This window comes from Acanthochromis polyacanthus, chromosome 16 (genome assembly GCF_021347895.1).
Source record: "Acanthochromis polyacanthus isolate Apoly-LR-REF ecotype Palm Island chromosome 16, KAUST_Apoly_ChrSc, whole genome shotgun sequence".
Taxonomy (NCBI): Eukaryota; Metazoa; Chordata; class Actinopteri; family Pomacentridae; genus Acanthochromis; species Acanthochromis polyacanthus.
The window spans coordinates 34909927-34929493 of NC_067128.1; the positions used below are offsets into that span (position 1 = coordinate 34909927).

The 19567-nt window shown below is 42.9% G+C and overlaps 2 protein-coding genes across 2 annotated transcripts in view; one reads left to right on the forward strand and one right to left on the reverse strand.

Annotated features, from left to right (window-relative positions):
* The window catches only part of cdc40 (cell division cycle 40 homolog (S. cerevisiae)), a 29071-nt gene extending 14523 nt beyond the window's left edge, over window positions 1–14548 (forward strand). The window contains exons 11-15 of the mRNA XM_022216524.2: window positions 1389–1504; window positions 2553–2686; window positions 7511–7587; window positions 13169–13313; window positions 14017–14548. Of these exons, the coding sequence (XP_022072216.1) occupies window positions 1389–1504; window positions 2553–2686; window positions 7511–7587; window positions 13169–13313; window positions 14017–14194 (650 nt within the window). The 3' untranslated portion in view covers window positions 14195–14548. The remainder of the gene's footprint in view (window positions 1–1388; window positions 1505–2552; window positions 2687–7510; window positions 7588–13168; window positions 13314–14016) is intronic.
* A 23-nt stretch (window positions 14549–14571) lies between these two features.
* The window catches only part of mettl24 (methyltransferase like 24), a 61653-nt gene continuing 56657 nt past the window's right edge, over window positions 14572–19567 (reverse strand). The window contains exon 5 of the mRNA XM_051960827.1: window positions 14572–16994. Coding sequence (XP_051816787.1) covers window positions 16662–16994 — 333 coding nt within the window. The 3' untranslated portion in view covers window positions 14572–16661. The remainder of the gene's footprint in view (window positions 16995–19567) is intronic.

Genomic DNA, 19567 nt, shown 5'->3' on the forward strand with positions numbered 1-19567 from the left:
TTGTCCTTAAACAGACCTAACCTGAACGTTAAAATGTAGTGGCAGAAATGTGATCAGCACCTCTAATTTAATGACATTAAGTCAGTTTGCAGCCTTCAGCAACACTTTAAATTAAATATTGTCTTACGTGCCTCAAAACAGAAGTCTATCAGTGACACCTAATTACAAGTGGTCACCTCAGGGTTTCTGCAGGGCATTAAAAAGCATTAATAGTCATTATTAAGTTGATTTTTGAGAAAACTGAGGCCTTAAATGGCATTAAAAATCATTAAATGTCATTCTCTGTGGCGTTAAAAACCGTTTCTGCAGTTTTCAAGAAAATATTTGGCTGTAAAAATATATAATTACAGACTGCGATTTGTCAGATACGTGCATCTGCGTAAACATGCCGAAGCATTGCGATGTTTGTTCCAGCCAGTCGGGTACAAATGCCAAAAACTGCATGTTTTTAAAAGAGACCGGTAGGTTGGACCAGGTGGAGGAGAGCTGGGATATTGGGAAACATACATTCCAGCAAAAATGGCCAGAAAACGTGGATTTCAGAGAGTCCTTTGGGTTGTCAGCGGTGGTTTCCAGACTCAGCTGTAGTGAAATGTAGGGAAAGTTTTCATATAAAAATCATCTTTTACAAAAAAGTAATTTGTTGAGTTCGTGGTTGCAGCATTCAAATTTTTACAGTATAGCATTAAAACAGCATTAAAAAGCATTACATTGACTGGCTGGTTACTGCAGAAACCTCATTACGTGTGTTTCTCTAACATTTGAAGTGTTCGTTCCAGCTGGTGTCGTCTTTTGTCCGCTACCTTTCCCTTCTGCTGATCCATCTTCATTTCTACCCCTGCAGTATTGCTCCAGCAGAGGGCAGAAAAGAGTTAAATCCCCACTTGTTGAATGCAGAGAGGGTTACACCATCTAAACACTTCTGTTCGGGTTCATTGACTGTAGTTGGATTTAGTTAAATGAATGCATTCCTTACTTTCCTTGTCTGTTGTTGTGTTTTGCTGCTGCAGGACTTGTTTCTTTCCTGGCTGCAGCAGTGATGCAAAGGCCTCATTTTACTATTTTATCCCACATTTCTCCCAGTTGCATTGAAACATTGAGCATAACACAAAATGTATGTTAGTTAAAAGCCTCCTTTGGTGTGTGGGCCTTTTACTTTGCTGTTTTTCAGTCCAGGCGCTAGTGGTAGCATCAGTCCGGCGGTGATTCACCTCTGCTGGATGAACACAATCCAACACACACTACACCTGCGGGGATAAAGCACACGGCTTTGAAAGTTGCAGACTGTGTCCTTAAATTTTAAACAACTTGAGTGTGCCTTTTTTTTTTTTGAGCCGCCGCCGTGGATTATTCTGCAGCTCTGACTTTCCATTCGCCTCTCTCCACAGGCCAGTGTATCTCCCGCTTCACCAACAGGAAGGTGCCGTACTGCGTCAAGTTCAATCCAGACGAGGACAAACAGAACCTTTTTGTGGCCGGCATGTCGGACAAGAAGATCGTGCAGGTAAAGAGAACGCTGCGTCATGTTGGCCAAGCAGATGAAGCACACGTGAATTCCTCCCTGTACTCCCTGAGCCCACAGGACCATGAAATACGCTCTCGTCTCATCCTCCAGCAGCACCGTGTGCAGCTGTGTGAAGTAGTTCAGCGGCTGACAGGACTAGAGCAGCTCATTAATCACAGGCGGCGTTAGAGTAGAAAAGAGGCGAAGCATCTGCGATAAAAGTAGCAAATCCATAACTAGCCCATCATGCTATCAGGTAAACAGTTTCTGCAACGAGTAACCTTGAACCTCTACGGATGAAAGTTGGATTTCTGTGCAGCAGCACGCTGAGAAAGCAGATACAGGGAAGAAGAATTCATAGTTTAGAGCCATAGAGCTGTGGGCTACCTGATGCAGAGAGCCGTTTTTCTTACCGCAGAATCTTTATTTGAGAACATTTGTAGATATAAATGTAGCAGAAAGCTTCTCCCATAACTGTCGATATGACCGGTTGTCGCTATCACAGTCTGGCACAATAATCAGGGTTAGCGTTAAATCATGCAGCTCTCTTCTGGGCATTGAGAACAGATGGCTGCTCACCCCAAGGGTAGGATTAAAAAAAAGAAGAGCACAAATGGAACTGGATGTAGAAGCTGTTTGGACAGACATACGTCCTCTCTGTGCGTCGCCCGGGGAGGTGCTTCTGTGTGCTCGTCTCCACTTTTTAATGCTGTTTTCCAAAAATATTAACATTCAAGACCGAGGCCTGTTTGATTGCTAATCGCTGTCATCACATCACTGCAGTTTAATAATTTCACAGCGCTAGCACATTTTTATAACCGCTCTCGTTGTGAGGCTTCCACAGCCAGCAGTAATAGGATTTTCTGTCTGTTTGTTTTCTCCCTTTCACTGGGACAAGTAGCTTTTATGTGTTGTTGGAATATAAAACCGAGCAAGGAAACAAGTTTGGTCGTGTGTCTGTTGTAGCGATCCGCTTTGTTTTGACTTGTCTGAGGCTAATATGTTTACCTGCTCTCTGTCTGATTTGTTTTCTTTGCCCGTCTGACAGTGGGACATCAGGACAGGAGAGGTGGTCCAGGAGTACGATCGCCACCTGGGTGCTGTCAACACCATCACCTTCGTTGACGAGAATCGGCGATTTGTCAGCACGTCAGACGACAAGAGTCTTCGGGTTTGGGAGTGGTGAGTACAGACTCCAGCCTGAAATACTGATGACAGCAGTAGGGGTGTAACAAACACGAATGGATGAGCCGAGATGAGCCGAACAGAACGGGATGAGCCGGAGTGGGCCGAAGGCGAAGGGAAGAGACGAGCTCCGACTATTTTCGTCTGGGGGGAGGAAGGGGTGATCACATAGACATATGTGTATATGTGATCACAGGACGGGATGAGAAGATGTGGGTCGAAGGCGGAGGGAAGACAGTAATGCCGAATATTCGTTCCGCCCGGTAACGTCCGAACGGGGGCGGGCCGAATATCCGGATACCGCCGTAGCGAACGAATATTCGAATATTCGGGTCCAGCCCTACTCAGCAGTTCAAATTTGAGTGGGCTGTTTTAAATTGTTGCTACTCCTCCGAGAAATTGATTATTATTATTATTGGTTAGTTACGTGATGATCGATGTACATTTGTCCGTCTGTCTGTCTGTTAGCAGCATTACTCAAAAACGGATTAACAGATTTGGATGAAATTTTCAGGGAAGGTCAGAGATGACACGAGGACCAAGTGATTAGATTTTATCAGTGATGCAGCTTTTAGTCTGGATCCATAGATTTGATAAAGATCTCTGTATCATTGCCAGAAAGCGGCATGGCATCACCGTAACCATGACAACAAATAAACACCACATCAGCTGATTGTGATCCTGCTTCAAATCCACCGCTGTGGACTTACCAGAACTGATCCACTAGAAATGATACGAGGAACAACTGATTAAACTGTGGGGGTGTTTCTGAGTCCCGTCAATTCCCACCGCCCACTCCATACAGTATTTAGGTCATGTGATTCAGTATCACACCCCCACAGTTTAATCAGCTGTTATTTGTATAATTTCCAATGGATAAGTCCGCGGTGCTTTTCTAGTTGTATCATTGGCTCTCGGAGAAATCAGTAAAACATATGAAGCTGAAACAAGACAGAAGTATTTGTGTGTAACTAAATTTCAATAAGTAAACCTTGGCTAATGAGGAGGATCATCTAAACTAGAATTACTGTCTCCCTCGGCTACTCAAGTTCTCCATCTCTCCTTCTGTCCCTGAGGATTAATGTTGAATCCTGGCCAGAAAAGTGTTTTTATACAACATTATGATCCCACAGTGAAGTTAAACCTTTGACCCTTTTCTTATAAAATGTCATCAGCTCATACTTTTATCCCATCAGACGTTTGTGTGAAGCTTTGTCAGAACTGAAAATGAATTTATGGACAGAAATATATCATGATATCACAGTGAGCTCCAAAATCAAATAATCGTCTTCAAGTCGGGTTCACAATAACTGGTCAGACAGGAGGTCACGGTAACTTCCAGTTCTTATCAGTTCTTCTTCAAATCAAAAATTCCCTGGAGACGTTAAGAGAGAATCAAGTTCATGAGAATGGGGCAGACAGTCTGGAAACATTCTGCCTTCAGCCGCTTCGACACAGAGGCGTACAGAAACGACAGTTCAGACCATGAGGCGTTTAAAATGGAGCCGATTATTAGCACAGGTTATCTGACTGTAGAAGAGCCCCAGTTTAACATGATAAGATCTCTGTGGTGTCACGTGTCTTTGTAGTTTGTCTTTTCTGTGACAAGAACACTGAGAGGAACCACTCTGAATGCAGATGATGGCGTATCACGTGCTGCCTTCTCACAAACATGCCCTTTTGTACCGCCCACTGCTCCTTTCATTAGCTGCTAATAAGACGAGTAGACGTCAACAAACCCCCAGATGAGTGTATCTTGGACGGAGCTACCCGGCTAATCTGCTCTGAGTCACAGCCTCGGCCACAGATTAGCTGCTTTACATACCTCTGGTGCACTGGGAGTTTCTTTTTCCCCCTGGAGCTATCATTGTATATGAAGAAACGCTCCAGCAGTAAACCCTGCAAGCCCGGCCCTGCTCTCAGCCGTACAGCTTAATAAACTAAATATTTCTAATAATTAAATTAAATATTGCTTTAGAAGCAGATGTGCTGGAAGGGCTAGAAGGTCTCGTCTTTGTTTCCGTTAGAACCAAACTTGAACCCAAATTGTTATTAACAAAATCACATTTGGTGTTCTTCCACCAGATGATTTGTTTGTGTTTGTGCTCAGTGTACAATCAATGGAGACCACCAGGAGAGGCCTGTCTGCTGGTGGTAAACAAACACTGGTATTTGCTACTCAAAGATAATAAATATTTAAGGTCCAGCTGATAAAGAAGGCTTCTAAAAGAGGGGGCTTCTCATTGTGCCATTAACTTTTTATTCTCCTTGTCAAAACTTTCCAGCTCTTTTTTCCCTCCAGAGCATGTGAGGTATAGATTAGCTGCTGAAAGAAAGTTTTTCACACACTCTCTCAGTCAGAGTTGAAGGGCAAAATAAAATGCAGACTGAACAACAAGAAGCTTAAGAACCGTATCCCAGGAGTCTCCTTTCTCCCCTCGCTGAGGAGGAGACGCTCCCAGGAGCTTTTTCTGTGCAGCGTGGGAGTGAGTGGGCCAGTGGTATGTCGGGCCAGAGTGGCTCGGCTGTCCCTCTTTCTCCCACGGATACCACCTGGCTCCAGCTTTGGCTAACCCCCCTTTTAAGAGCTGCTCCACGGAAGTATCAGGCTGAATTAATCACAGCGGTCTCATATTGTCAGCAGAGAATCAGAGGCTGGTAGATGGGGGCAGTGGATGAGGGGACGCTGGGTGGTTAGAGAGGATTGTGAGGCAGCGAGCTATTTGCGTCACGGTGCAAACGCCTACACATAATTCAAATTCTATCCTCGTTTTCACACGTATACTCACAAGTTTTCCGGCGAGACTACTTTATCCGTAGCAGAGGTTTATCACCAGGGAACGGGGAGTCGGTGTGTGCGTTGGAGGAGGATTACAATCAATACAAAATGTACCGCACTGTTCCAACAAAGGGAATTAGCTCTTCATCATAAAGACATCGCTCAGAGAGCGATGAAACTGTGGGCTTGCAGGGACATTTGGGATGATGATAGATTTAGAAAAAAAAAGGATAGAGATGAAAAATGGCAGAGAAGCTGGGAAGGCATTGTTGGAATCACACATCCTCTAAGAACTCAATTTCCCCTGTTTATTTTCAGCCTGGCTCATTCTTAGCAGGTTTCCAGACTGACTTTTATTGTGGTTCTAACCTTTTTAAAAAGCCAAAGCCTTCCCAGATACAGTCAGCACCAGGTACATATCTGCAGAATGGTATTGACATTACGACATTCATTAAATCAAATCTAATCAAGCTTTGTTGTCATTTAGCTGTACATACAACAGCAGTGCTAGCAAGATGAGAGAGCGTTTCTCCAAGATCCAGTTAAAGCAATGAAGTTAAAAAACACCCACACTTCACACATCCAGCATGCATACACACATCCTTAAGGCGGTGGAACTGACAACATTGGCGGTTGAATTGTTATTATCCGTACAACACACGCCTGTGCTCGGCGCAAGATCATTTTTTTCTGGGTAAATCTATATTAAATGACCACATTCTGTGATTTCTGATCATCAATAACTTATAAACAAACGCTGCAGTTCTGACGATGCCATATGTGGGAATGAGCAGCCTTGGAGGAGGACTGCACTCTCTCAGTGCTTTTCTAGTTTGAATTGTGGCAATTATTTGAAAGAAAAATAAGCAGATTTTCTCTGTTGTCAGTTTTAATTATGTTCTGTGAAATCCTCTCTTCACATTAGCTCTGAATAAACAAATATCATCTGTTTCACTTTGTTCTCAGTCAGAGAAGCTGTGGGGGTTTCATGGTTCTATGTGTCATTTCTCCTGCAGGCTGATTTCAAACTAAAGTTCATATATAAACTATACAACACACATGCTGCCATTGTCTTTATATGTGATGGATGTGAAACCCAGGAAACAACAATCAGTTATCTATTATTCATGAGCATCCCCAGAGTATAGATTGTTTTCCTTGCTTCCTGTTCCATTGCTTATCAGAGTTCTGGTTATTTATGGATTTCAAAATAAGAGATATGGTGGTTTTATCGTCCCTGAGTTTAATTTAACTTGTCTGCAGACTTTGTTTGGCTGCCAGAATGTCTGACTTTAAGCACATGTATGAATTCAAGCTTGTATAATGTGTACAAGGGTTTGCATTTCTAATCTCTCCTGTCTTTAGTTCTTCGAAACCCCTTTTTCATATTTATGTGCAAACACTGCAGTCACTTACTTCCAGCTGTTACTCTTCACAGAAAGAGACAGGAACATGGTTTTAGTTGAAGCAGATAGCACCATGAGAGCTGCTCTTTAGCGTGAACGTGATGTAAACAATCAGGCAGAAGGACTCGTTAGTCACTCATTCACTGTATTTTGCTGCAGCTCCCCCAGGACTGAGCAAGCTGGCGTTCTGCCACCGTTAGCGGCTCACACATGTAGCGCTGTAGATCTGAACGGTCTTCGTCTGACCGCTTAAGATCACACAGCCATGTTTCCTGTCTCTTCCACAGCAGAGCATAAAAGAACAAGGAGGAAGGTGAGAGAGCGGCGAGAGGATTCATAAATAATTGGTTGCTGGTACAGTTGCGATGCAGCATCAGAAGCGTCTTTCAGATTGCATGGAGTTATTTACATAGCGTAGCAGGGATGGCAACGCTGCCCGTTTCTTCACCGTCGTGGTTTCATCTCCAGTAATAAGCATTTCTGAGCCGGCGTAAGCAGCCGCATTGGTAAACAGACTACAACTTTGTGAGTGTTTTCCTTTTGAGTTCTTGTTGCTCAGGGGCTGCTCAGATTATTCTGTCATCCAGTGTTTAACCCATCTTCAAGTATACTCACAGCGCTTTGTGCCTTTCTCAGGGACATCCCCGTGGACTTCAAATACATCGCAGAGCCCAGTATGCACTCCATGCCGGCTGTGACTCTCTCTCCCAACGGTGAGTGCTCAAATCACTCAAACACACAGGCTAGCACACAGCGCAGAGCACTTCAGGGAGCATAAATCTACATCACCACATTGAAGTGGATTCATAGAGCCCAATGCCGCTTATTGCTCAGTAGAATAGAAACGAGGCGAGTTCAGTACGGCCACTTTAGGTAACGTGTAGGGGTAGATACTGGATGTAGGAGGCATGGCGGTGGTCACAAGAGCTTTTCAACAGCAAAACACAAGTTTCCCATTAACAAAAGTTCTAGTTTCTCCACAGTAGAAGTTTAACAAACTGGCCTTAGTGGCTTAGCTGTATAAAATACTACGAAGGAAGAACAGCGATGGTGAAAAGTAATAGATCCTCCATAAAAATGTGGGCAAAAATCCTTGATTCCGCGGCCTAAAATCCTTGATTGTGCGAATAAATATGCGGGGTTTTTATGCCATTTTATGCGGGGAAATTGTGAAAGTTGCAAAGTTGTGAAATATGCAAAAAGATGCGAAATATGTAATAACTGAGAACAAAGGTGATTCTACCACTGAATGAAAAAGAGCAATATAAAGATAAACAGACATACTACATGCAAGACACATCACAGTAAGTGTTGCCAATGTTTCATTTATTATCAGCTTAAGCAGGACTTAAACATTCCTCAATCACACATTTCTCAGAAATAAAACATTCTTTCTGCTTAGTTATACTTTGAGGCAGAGCAAACTACCTGCAACACGGTTGATTTTCTTCGGTGCTCCAGAACGATGTTGCACAGGGTGCAAAAAAGTTCCCCCCCACTTCCGTGCAGTAAATCTGGGTCCTGTTTTGCCCGGTCTCTGGCTGAAATATTTGTAGGTAAATGTGATCTTTGACCATTCGCCGTTCTTGTTTTTCATCTCCGAGCGCCGCGCTCCACATCAGCTCGTGCTTCTAGTGTGTGTGTGTGTGAATGCGTGAACTGATGACGTCAGGCCGGGCGTCGCATAAAAACTCACAACTCCATTTATATCGGTTATAGTTTTCTCATTTTATGCAGAAATTGTGAAATCAAGCAGGACCCACATATTTCTCTTTTTTTTTCGTTGAAATGTGAGATTCTTGCGGGAACTATGCGCTGTTTTGCGGGGATTATGCGGCCTTTTGGTAAATAATTGACCCCCGCATAATCAGCGGCATTTTGGTGATTAATGCGGGAATTCATGCGATCGCATAATCGCGTTTTTCTGGAGGGTCTAAAGTAAGACAGGAGATTCCCGTAACTGCACGTCTGCTGCTAGCATAGACGACAAGGCGAGCAGCATTGTACCCTAATAAGTTGTTTATGTTGAATTACCGCAGATAGCCGAGGCTTTTTCGTAAAGAAAACAGCTTTAGGAGCGTGACAAATCGGATAAGGTAAATTTAGAGCCAGTCCCAGGTTCCAGACTGAAACTGAACCCTGGAGTTTTCAAACTACAACAGTTAGCAGCTTTTCCAAAAGTGGCTGTTTTAAAGGTAAATGGTTGTATTTATATAGCGCTTTTATCCAAAGCGCTTTACATGATGATATGTCACATTTACCCATTCACACACACATTCACACACTGATGGTGGGAGCTGCCATGCAAGGTGCTAACCACAGTCCATCAGGAGCAATTAGGGGTTCGGTGTCTTGCTCAGGGACACCTCGACATGAGCACGACGGGCCGAGGATCGAACCGGCAACCTTCCAGTTACAAGACGGCCACTCTACCCACTGAGCCATGCCGACCCCTAGGTGTGCAAACTCTGGATTAGAGTCGATGCTAGGGCGTCTTATCACTGCCTTTCAGTATCCAGTCAGGAACTATTTCCAGTGCTGCATCAGAACTGAGCTGTATCTGTTAACAGTCGTTTATTTTCTAGGTTTGCTGCCTTTTCTTGTGTATTCTTCTTGCTTTTACTCACAGCTGCGGGGTCCGGTCTGCTGCAGATCTTTCTGGGTGTGTCCATGCAGCACAACCAGTCCGTTTTTAAACCTATTTATAATATAATATAATATATGGAGGATGGGATGTTAGTTTTTTGCTGATTTGACGAATAGAGCAGTCTTCTGTATGCAAACAAACAAAGCTTGACCTTTTCTTTGAGCTGCCTTCACTTGCTCTTGCCGTGTTTTGCGGTTGTTTTTAGGTAGCCAGAGTCGAGGTGATTTACTGGTGGATGTTCTTCGTGTTTTTAATGGATGGTGTACTCGGAATGCCAATAAATTCCTCTCTTTTTTTGGTTGCCATTTACAGAGGCTTGGTTGTGTTTTCTCAAGTGACAGTCTAATTTATTTTAGTAGAAAATATGTATTTACGGTCACGTTCAATACAGATACCGCTTTATCTGGCTTTTGTGAAATAACCTTACAAACCTTATGGAAGCTTTCCGAATGTTTGCACTTAAAAGAAAAGCTGGGTTGCAGATTATATTTTGTTAAGAGTTGTTTAACATTTGGGGAATTGCTTGTTTGCTCTTTAGCTGAGGATATCGATGGCAGCGTCATAGATGTGGGGAAAATAAGAAAGAGATGCTAACCTTAGCTTAGCTTAGCATAGAGACTTGAAGCAAAAGGAAATTCCCTGTCCTATTCAACTAAACAACAAAGAAGACTTCCTTGTCTTTGCTATAAAGTTGCAAGGTGATTATTAAAGTGTAGCAGTTTTGATACAGATTTAACAAACAAGCGTAGCATGGTAATTATTGACATTTAGATGTGCTTAGAGATTAGTATTGTTACGTTTGGACAGGCCAGCTGTTCCTTCTTTTCCCAGTCTTTTGGCAAAGCGGTTGTTTCCTAGATGTAGTTTAATATTGATGTACAGATGTGACACCATGTGTTGATCTTCTCACTAGCTCAGTCACAGAGAGAAAGGGAGTTTATTTCCTGAAATGTCAAAGCACAGCTGTTAAACACATTATAACTTATGTAATACGTGCTTGCTGTTGGCACGCTGCTACAGTTATATGAAAGGAAAAGCACAAATGAAGATAAATATGGTCTGATGCTTGATATATACCGTTTAAACATGTGCTAACATAACTGTACAAGGGTTTTCTAATCATCAATGAGCCTTTCAACAGCATTAGCTAACACAATGTAGCATTAGAACACAGGAGTGATGGTTGCTGGAAATGTTCCTCTGTACCCCTATGGAGATATTCCATGAAAAATTTACAGCTAGAACAGTCATTTACCACATTAACAATGTATAGACTGGATTTATCTTTCATTTAAGGCTATCTTCATTGGTTTTCTTTCAGTAATAAGGACCCCAAACTTTTGAACGATAATGTAAAGAATGCACAGATGCATTCACATATAGAATTCTCCTGCTTCTGCACAGCTTCTGCAGATGTTTACATCATAAGATGCCAGTTTGTGACTCACAGGCCGGGTTCGGTGAGCAGCACATTAACAGAATTAACAGGCTGTCTTCCTCTCCGGTGCTTCTGGAGCTCCTTGTTGTACCCATCGGCTTCAACTGCTATCAAACTCTCAGCTCTTTTGTCCTCATCCCTCTCTTCCTACTTTGATTTCTCCTTTTCATGTCCTCTCCACACCCTCCTCCTTCCTTTGGGCGACGTTCTTATTTGTCCCAGCGTGGTTTTGTTTCTCTGTGGCGTGTGAATAATGAAAGTGTTCTCAGCGGGACACCGTTCAGTTTTTTCATCGGGCCTAAATGGCACCCAGCACCTCTTGGCACCACGTTCGCAGCCACGTTCTTCCTAATTTTCTCCTCTCTTTCCATTCTAACGAAACAGACAGAGGCAGCTGGTGAGATTGCTCAAGTTGTTTTCATTCTGCTGCTACGATTGCGTTTGACATTTGTGGACAGTGGTGTCTTTCTCAGTTATGCTCTGCACTGGAGGATGTGAGATGTAGACACACATGCACACACCGCCACTGTATCTCTTTCCTGTACCGCATTAGTAATTTCCATCATGTTCTCTTTAAGGAGTGCAGTGAGTCGTGTAATGCTGTGACACTGAAGCACTGCCTCTTATCGCTGCGTAGTGACTCCAAGAATGCAGCGTTGTCAGGAGCCGAAGCGTCCTGTAAAGTGGATCTCAACTGGGCAGCCGCTGAGGAAAAATCTTTTAATTTTTCCCTAAATTGCCTCAATCTCTCCAATATAATGAAGTCAGAGTGATGAGTTCATGTCCTTTCCAGTGCGGCGTCCACTCGAATTCAGATTCACACAGTTTTGCCTTTTTTGAAGAAAGCTGTCCTCGAGGCGTGTTTCTGCCGTTTAACGTGTGCCTGCTGCTAAAACAATTAACTCTACTTAATGTTCCTCAAGATCACAGTTGTTACACTTGGATTTAGTGCGTACCAACAGCACAGCAAACATCTGACGGCTGCTTGTTAAACATTTGGCTTTAAAGGATCATGCAAATTAGACAAACTAGCAAGCTAATAAGCAATTTAAAACTTTCTGTGGCAACTTTTTAGAGCTTAGATGTATTTGAATTTTGATATCATTTCAGCTGAAACTAGAAAAGCACAGAGAGCGCTGTCCTCCACCAAAGCTGCTCATTCCCACATAAGGAATTGTCAGAAATGCAGCGTTTGTTTATCAGCTACTGATGATCTGAAATCACAGCAACGTAGAATGCGGCCATTTCATATAGATGTAGCCACAAACAAAATGACTTTGCGCTGAACACAGGCGTGTGTCATGCATGTGTACGTTATGTACGGATACTGAACCATGTGACCTAAACATGTAGCGGGTGGATGGGATTGATGGGACTCAGAAACACCCCCACAATTTAATCAGTTGTTCCTTGGATCGTTTCTGATGGATAAGTCCACAGTGGTGGATTTGTAGTAGGATCACAATCATGTGATCGTCAGCAGGCAGCTGATGTAGTCTTCACTTGTTGTCATGGTTACAGTGACATCGTGCCGCTATCTGGCAATGATACAGAAATCTTTAACAAATCCGTGGATCCAGACTATAAGCCGCATCACTGCCAGAATCTAATCACTTGGTCCTTGTGTCATTTCTGACCTTCACTGAAAATTTCATCTAAACCTGTTAGTCTGTTTTTAAATTATTTTACAAACAGACAGACGGACTGACAAACCAACGCCGATCGTCGCATAATTCTGCTGCGTTCCTTGGCTGAGTAATAAACTTCTCTCCTTTTTATATGTGCCTAAAATGTCCCTTATTCTGCCCCTTTCAGGAAAGTCATGAAACTCTCGCATGCCTTTTGAAAGATGGTTTATTTTACCGGGACGCTGCTGTCCCACTGATGCTGGCAGTGCATGAAGACCCTCACATTCACTCTTGCAGCCATCAGTAGAACATGTGGTTCCAAAGTTTGAGTAGAAGTTCCTCACTGGCAACATAGCAGCTCATTAAAGCTCAGAGATTATTTAAACATCTTGATATTTTAACATCTCTTACTTCTGAGAACAACCACAAATCACAGTAAAATGGGTTTTCACCACACGGAGCCTTTAAAGTTTGATCCTGCACGTCCAAAGCTTTTGATTCTATTCCCCTTGAGCAGAATCTCTCTTCTCACACTTTTTGTGTTCTGTTACCGAGTTAGCTTTGCCTGTTTCTGACCCTAGGTAAATGGCTGGCATGCCAGTCCATGGACAACCAGATTCTGATCTTCGGAGCCCAAAACCGCTTCAGACTGAACAAAAAGAAAGTCTTCAAGGGCCACATGGTGGCTGGCTACGCCTGCCAAGTGGACTTCTCTCCAGACATGAGGTAAGCCTTGACTTCGTCACTGAGCTCTCTGATGTAGGCCAGTGTTACTGTGACAGGAGCCAGAATTAGAAATCCTCCAAGCTCATTAATAGTTCACTAGTTTCATAGCTGATTAGTAAATGCTAAACAGTTTTGGCACCGATGAATGAAAATATGCCAGAGCAGTAGAAGCGGGTCAGAAGAGATTATATTCCTCTTTTTAGTGAATAAGTTGTCTGCTTTTGAGAATAAAACAAAAAAGAGTCACTTCATTTTATTAAGTACAAAGAAAGAACTCTAAATCAGCCTTACAGAGATGCTAAGAGGATCCAGACGCCTGTTCTCACCTCCTGTAATCTGTGTCTTCTGCTGTCCTCTAAAATGCCTCCAGTTGATGAAGAGCTGTGGGGAAAAAGCCACTCCACATCATCTAATGTACAACCTCCACAAGGAGAGCTAAGTAGGACAGTCCAGCTCGCTAATTTTAGCCAAAACACCCATTAAGATCTGCCTTTGCCCCTCTTCTCACCTACCACCACCCACGTCTGTGAGCAGCTGCCCTCGCTTCCTTTCAGTATCCATGGCAACATCGAAACTCCTGGCTAGACTCGATACCAAAAACTCAGACTCCCACCTTCTGGCAGGTGAAGTGGAGACAGAAGTCATTTTTAGCAGAATGCTAACCATTTCATCCTCTTCTTTTTACCCTGTTCACTTCTACCAGCTACGTGGTGTCAGGAGATGCAGACGGGAAGCTGAACATTTGGGATTGGAAGACCACCAAACTCTACCACAGGATCAAGGCTCATGACAAGGTGTGCATCAGCGCCCTGTGGCATCCACACGAAACCTCCAAGGTCATCACCTGCGGCTGGGACGGACAGATCAAGCTCTGGGACTAGACCTGTCCTGGTGGGTTTGTTTGGGGTTTCTGGGAAGTGACGGACTGTTTTGATGGATGGACTTTTTGAGTGAAAGCCAACGGACTGGTATCCAGTCTTTTTGCAGAAGCGTATTTTTGTATCCCATCATGAGGCCTCAAAGTGTCTCCTCATGTAATTTCTGTACAAAGATGAACACAAGCAACTTTTAAAAATTGCAAGGAGAGTTACAGAGGAACCTTTAGCATTTTTTAAACATGTTTTTTGTTGTTATTTCAACTCGCAGTGTCCATGTAGTGCCCTTTTGAAGTAAAGATTCTTTGTTTTCCATTGTGTGATCATCCCTTTGTGGAAATAAACATCCTGTATGTTTGACCTTTTAAGAAAACGGAGCAGTATTTCCTTGGGAAAAGTTTATTTCTTCATTCATAAGTCAACAAAGAAGCATGAAGAGAAATCCCAGACAGTTCGTTGCCTCGTCTTTATCAAACTGTATCAACAAAGGTTTGACTGATGGCATTAATTGAATAACTTGTGCGTTTTCTTTGGGGTTTTCAGGCCAGCATTTCACTTTCAGATTGGGTTTGTTGTTCATGTTCTGACTGTGCAGCACAGATAATGAAGAAAAAGCAACTGTCAATTATACAACATTGGTCTTTGTGTGGATCTAAATTGTTTTTTCTATTATAACTGAAGGAACTGCAATATGCAAGAAGAATAATTGGAGTTCATATTTTCTTGTCTTTTCCTCTCATGCTCGCCCACACATCCCCATTAAAGCAGGCAGCCATGTGCACAAGTATGGAGGCATTACAGGGCTATTGTTTAGATTATCGTCATGGTTTGTGTTCCAGATAGTCATCAGGGTTCAGCTGCAGGGAAACATCCGCTTCTTCTACAACAGATTCCATCTCTTTGCCTTTATTACCCACAGTCCTCCTCCGTTCTCTTTGTCTCTCTACGCAGCTCAGATGGCCTCCTTCAAATATTCACTTACTGTCAGTGAGACCAGACCTTCCCCTTTAAACAGTGTGCGCTCATGTTTGTGGACCGTTTTGTGAGTTGTGGCTATAAGGTGAGGCCATGTGGCTGTAATCCAGGTCAGACAGGGCCCCGATGATGGTGACTGTGATTAAGAGGCTGACCTGCAGCCAGTAACACCGCCACTGTGAGGTAGAACGCCGAGCCTCTGGAGTCAATTACTCTGCCCCTCTACACGGCCGAGGTCATTATCCCAGGAAAGGACGAGCAGGATAAGTAGGAGCAGGGATTTTAGCTTCGAAAAAAGCTCACGCTAGATAACAGTGGTGGTGTGGTGGTTAGCACTATCACCTTGCAGCTAGAAGATCCCCGGTTTGCATCCCAGCCTTATGGGAATGTTTCTGCATGGAGTTAGCATGTTCTCCCTGTGCATGAATGGGTGTTCTTCCCACAGTCTAAAAACTTCTATACATATTCTGCTTAATCCTCATTAGAGTTATCAGTCCCAGCTGACTTTAGCTTGTTTTATACTTTTATAATTTCTGTGTCGTGCACCTCTAAATTTTTCGTGGATGAAGACACGTGGAAAACTGGTGGAATAAAAGGAGCTCCGAGCAGCAGAAGTTCAGAAATACAAACGTTTATAGGATTCATCACACAGAGATCGGGTTATGAACAACTCATGGCGTGAACCTGAAATGCAACTATTGGCTAAAATGCCATGTTGTAAGTGTGTCAACAATGGCAAAATTCTTCTACTCTAGTTTAGTACTAGACTAGAAACAAGTGTGTTTGCAATACACTGCCCCCTGCAGTTTGGGAGTAGACACTGCACGGAGTATAAAGACACATTTCCTTGAGCAGATTTCCAAGCATCTCATTTCCGCACGTCGTGTTCATGCAGAAAGTGTAACGCAGCCTTTAGGGCGAAGGCAGAGAACACCTGGACAGGTAACAGCCTATCACAGGGCTACTTACAGAGGCAAACAATCACACTCACATTCACACCTACAGACAATTTAGAATCACCAATTAACGTCAGCGTGTTTTTGGACTGCAGAAGGAAGCCAGAGAACTCACAGAAAACCCATCCATGCACAGGGAAAACATGCAAACTCCATGCAGAAAGATCCCAGCAATGCTGAGACACAAACCAGGGATCTTCTAGCTGCAACTATTGGGTCACTGTGCATCCCCAGTCCAAAACATGCTGAGGTTGATTGATAACTCTAAATTGCCCATAGGTGTGAATGTGATTGTTTTTCTGTATATGTAGCCCTGTGACAGACTGTTACCTGTCCAGGTGTCCTCTACCTTCACTCTAAGTCAGCTGGGATAGACTCCAGCCCCCCGCACCCACATGAGGATTAAACAGTGTATAGATAATGGATGGATGTTGTTATAACAGCGGTCGATTAGAGGGCAGCCGTGCTCCAGAAACAGTTTGTGCTCAAATTCCACAACCTTTCATGTGTCCATTTACTGGCTGTTATAGTGGAGATAACAGTTACTTTGGATTTCTGCTGGGCTTCCACTGAGTGTTCACCCAGCTCAAGGTGTAAGTACTGCTGGCGTTGAAGACATTCTTATGCAGGAAGAGGTGAGGTTTGTTTGGGTCGCTGTGCACGTGGAAGAGCTGGAAGTTGGCGTGTTGGAGCTCCTTGAGCAGGCTGAACCAGTACCGCACCACTGACGGGTCGTCGCCGCCCACCTCAAAGCCGGCCCAGTGCAGGTGGATCTCCAACAGCAGCTGACCCACTGAATCCAGGACTCCTTCAAGGACCAAGTTCTCCAAAATCTTCCACTCAGCGCTCTCCATATCTGCTTTCAGCACATCCACCTGCAGGTAAAAAGAAGGGGGAAAAGCACTTTTGTTGTAATAAATGAATGTCATACTCGCTAAACTGTGGAGTTATTGAATGCAAAAGCTATTAAAAGATGAAAAGGAGTAAGTGAAGCTTGGCATTTGTTCTTGCGTTAGCGATGCTGGTGATGGATTGAGCGAAGGAGCAGTCTGACAAGGCTTGCTGTGATACAGCAGATAGGAAATGCTTTGTAAGATGAATGTTAATAGCACCCCCAGGTCATATTCATGTAAGGAGACTCATGCATGCTCAATGTTTAATGCGTATCCTCAGGACCTCGGGATTTCTCTTAGGTTAACAGATTGCCAAAGATGTCCACTGTCTGACCTTTATGAGTTTAAAAGTCTCACTGGCGGCATTCCTTTTATGTCTTCGAGGCTCTCCAGTGTCTCAGCATCTTCTCAGGTAGAACATTATGTAGCCATGAAGTTAATTATGATAAGACCCGAGGAGAGATTAAGATTTACCCAGAAAATGTCAGAGATCATTGCATTAATGACAGCAGCTTCTCTGAGCGAGTTCTGAACTGTGGGAAATGTTTCCTCAACTAAACATTTGGCGCCGTGACATCTCCGATAGCAAAGTGGCCGTGAGATTTCTCTCCAATTGCTGCCTTCAGTAACACTACAGAATCTCCAGGCCTCATTAGTGGAACTGAATATGTCTCAAAACAATTATCTGCGGAGAACAAGTCCACACGTTGTTCTCTATGATCCCCGTGATCCCCCTTAAAACTCCCACAGACAGGCAGATGCTCCTTAATTGGCCAGAAATCTTGTAATGGAGAAAGACGCAGCATCTTTGACAAGGAGCGTCTTCACTCATTCTCTATATGTGCATATCATGCTGTGCTTATCCTGTTAACTTGATTTTTTTTTTGGGAGTGAACTGCTCATCCAGCTTCATTCCGTCTGACTGATGTAAACATTTTTTTTCCAGCGGCCTTCATATAAATTGCCCTTCTGCCTCGACGGTCTCTGATCCAGTGATTCCAATATCAACTCTCTCTGCAGGAGAAATTGCAATCGCTGGCAAGACTCCTGTCCGCTGTGAGCAAAGTCCGTATGGTGTTGGAGCTTTGGAAAGATGACTTTTGCTCCACCGCTGTGCAGAGTTAGCCATGCTAAATGCTCCTTGACTATGTTGGAGGAAACTGAGACGTGGTGACAGTTCAAGTGACTCGAGAGCAAAGGGAGACGTTAGTTAGTCCTTTGGATGAAATAGACCGAGCACATGCCTCATTTTAACCCTCCTGTTGTTTTCATTTACACCCACCAAAAAATCTAAATATTGTCTGAAAAAATCCAAAAATTCAAAAAAATTCCCCAAATTTCTGAAAATTTGCAAAACCTTCAGTAAGAAAATTTCAATAATTCCTCAAAACTTTCTCTTTAAATTTTTATTTTAAATAATCCTCCAAATTTGGCAAGAAAATTCTTGTAAATAGTTTAAAAAAATGAGTAAAAATCTTCCAAAAAATCCTATAAATATTTAAAGTAATTACATACATATTAGTAAAACTTCTATTATTTTTTGAAGAACATTCACAATTTTTTTTGAATGTTCTTCCGAAACATTTTTTTAACATTTCTTTTTTCCACCAATTTTTTTTCAAAACTTTCCCAAAAATGTTTCACTGTGAAAATATATTTTTTTCCCACATTTTCAACTTTAAAACGGGTCAGTTTGACTTGCAGGACGACACGAGGGTTAAAGAAATAAGATCAGATTCAGCACAGCGATCCCAAAATTAAAGTGTTGCAGTTTTTGTACTGAACTATTTCTTAGCTTCAGGTTATCTCCACTTGGAGATGGTTCTTGTATGGATTTTTATTGTTTTTATAATGAGGTTTAACATGTTAACCGGTGACCTTTTTTTTGGTCTTTATTCGAAGCTGAACTCGAGGTAGACTTGCCGCTTAAAGAAAAATACTGAAGTAAAATATCTGGGAGAGTTGCGCTGCAAAAAATAGAATGGGGAGAACGATTTTAAACCTTATTTTGGGGCAAAGTCACCAACCTTTTCAGTAAATTTTATGCAGCTTGACTGGTGATTCTCTGTATTTAATTTCCCCAACACCGTTTGGATTCATGCATTCTTGTGTCCGTACTTCACTGTCAGGAACATGCCTTCTAGGTTCACCAAACATGCTGGACCTCATCTGTGCTCACAACATTTATAACATTTCCTTTCATTTTCTTCAGCAAAGTTTAATCTGGCAGTTTAAGTCTGAACATTAAAGGGGTTCTGTGTCTGCATCTCTGATTAGTGGCATTACGGCTCGTTCTCCACGTTATGACTGCAACCGTCTTCGTCTGTTCGACTGTAATAAGAGGAATTCCTGTACTTGCAGGTTTTCCCAGCAGCAGTCTCTAGCTGACGTCATTAACCTGCATTATTTTAAACTCATTCTGAATCATGATCTCTGCCAGTAGATTAATAAGACCACTGTGTTGCATCACAAACACAACGGGACTCTAAACCGATAAAACCCATCGACAGACTCATTTATTTACTGCAGGTTGACTTTGGACACGGAGAGATTTG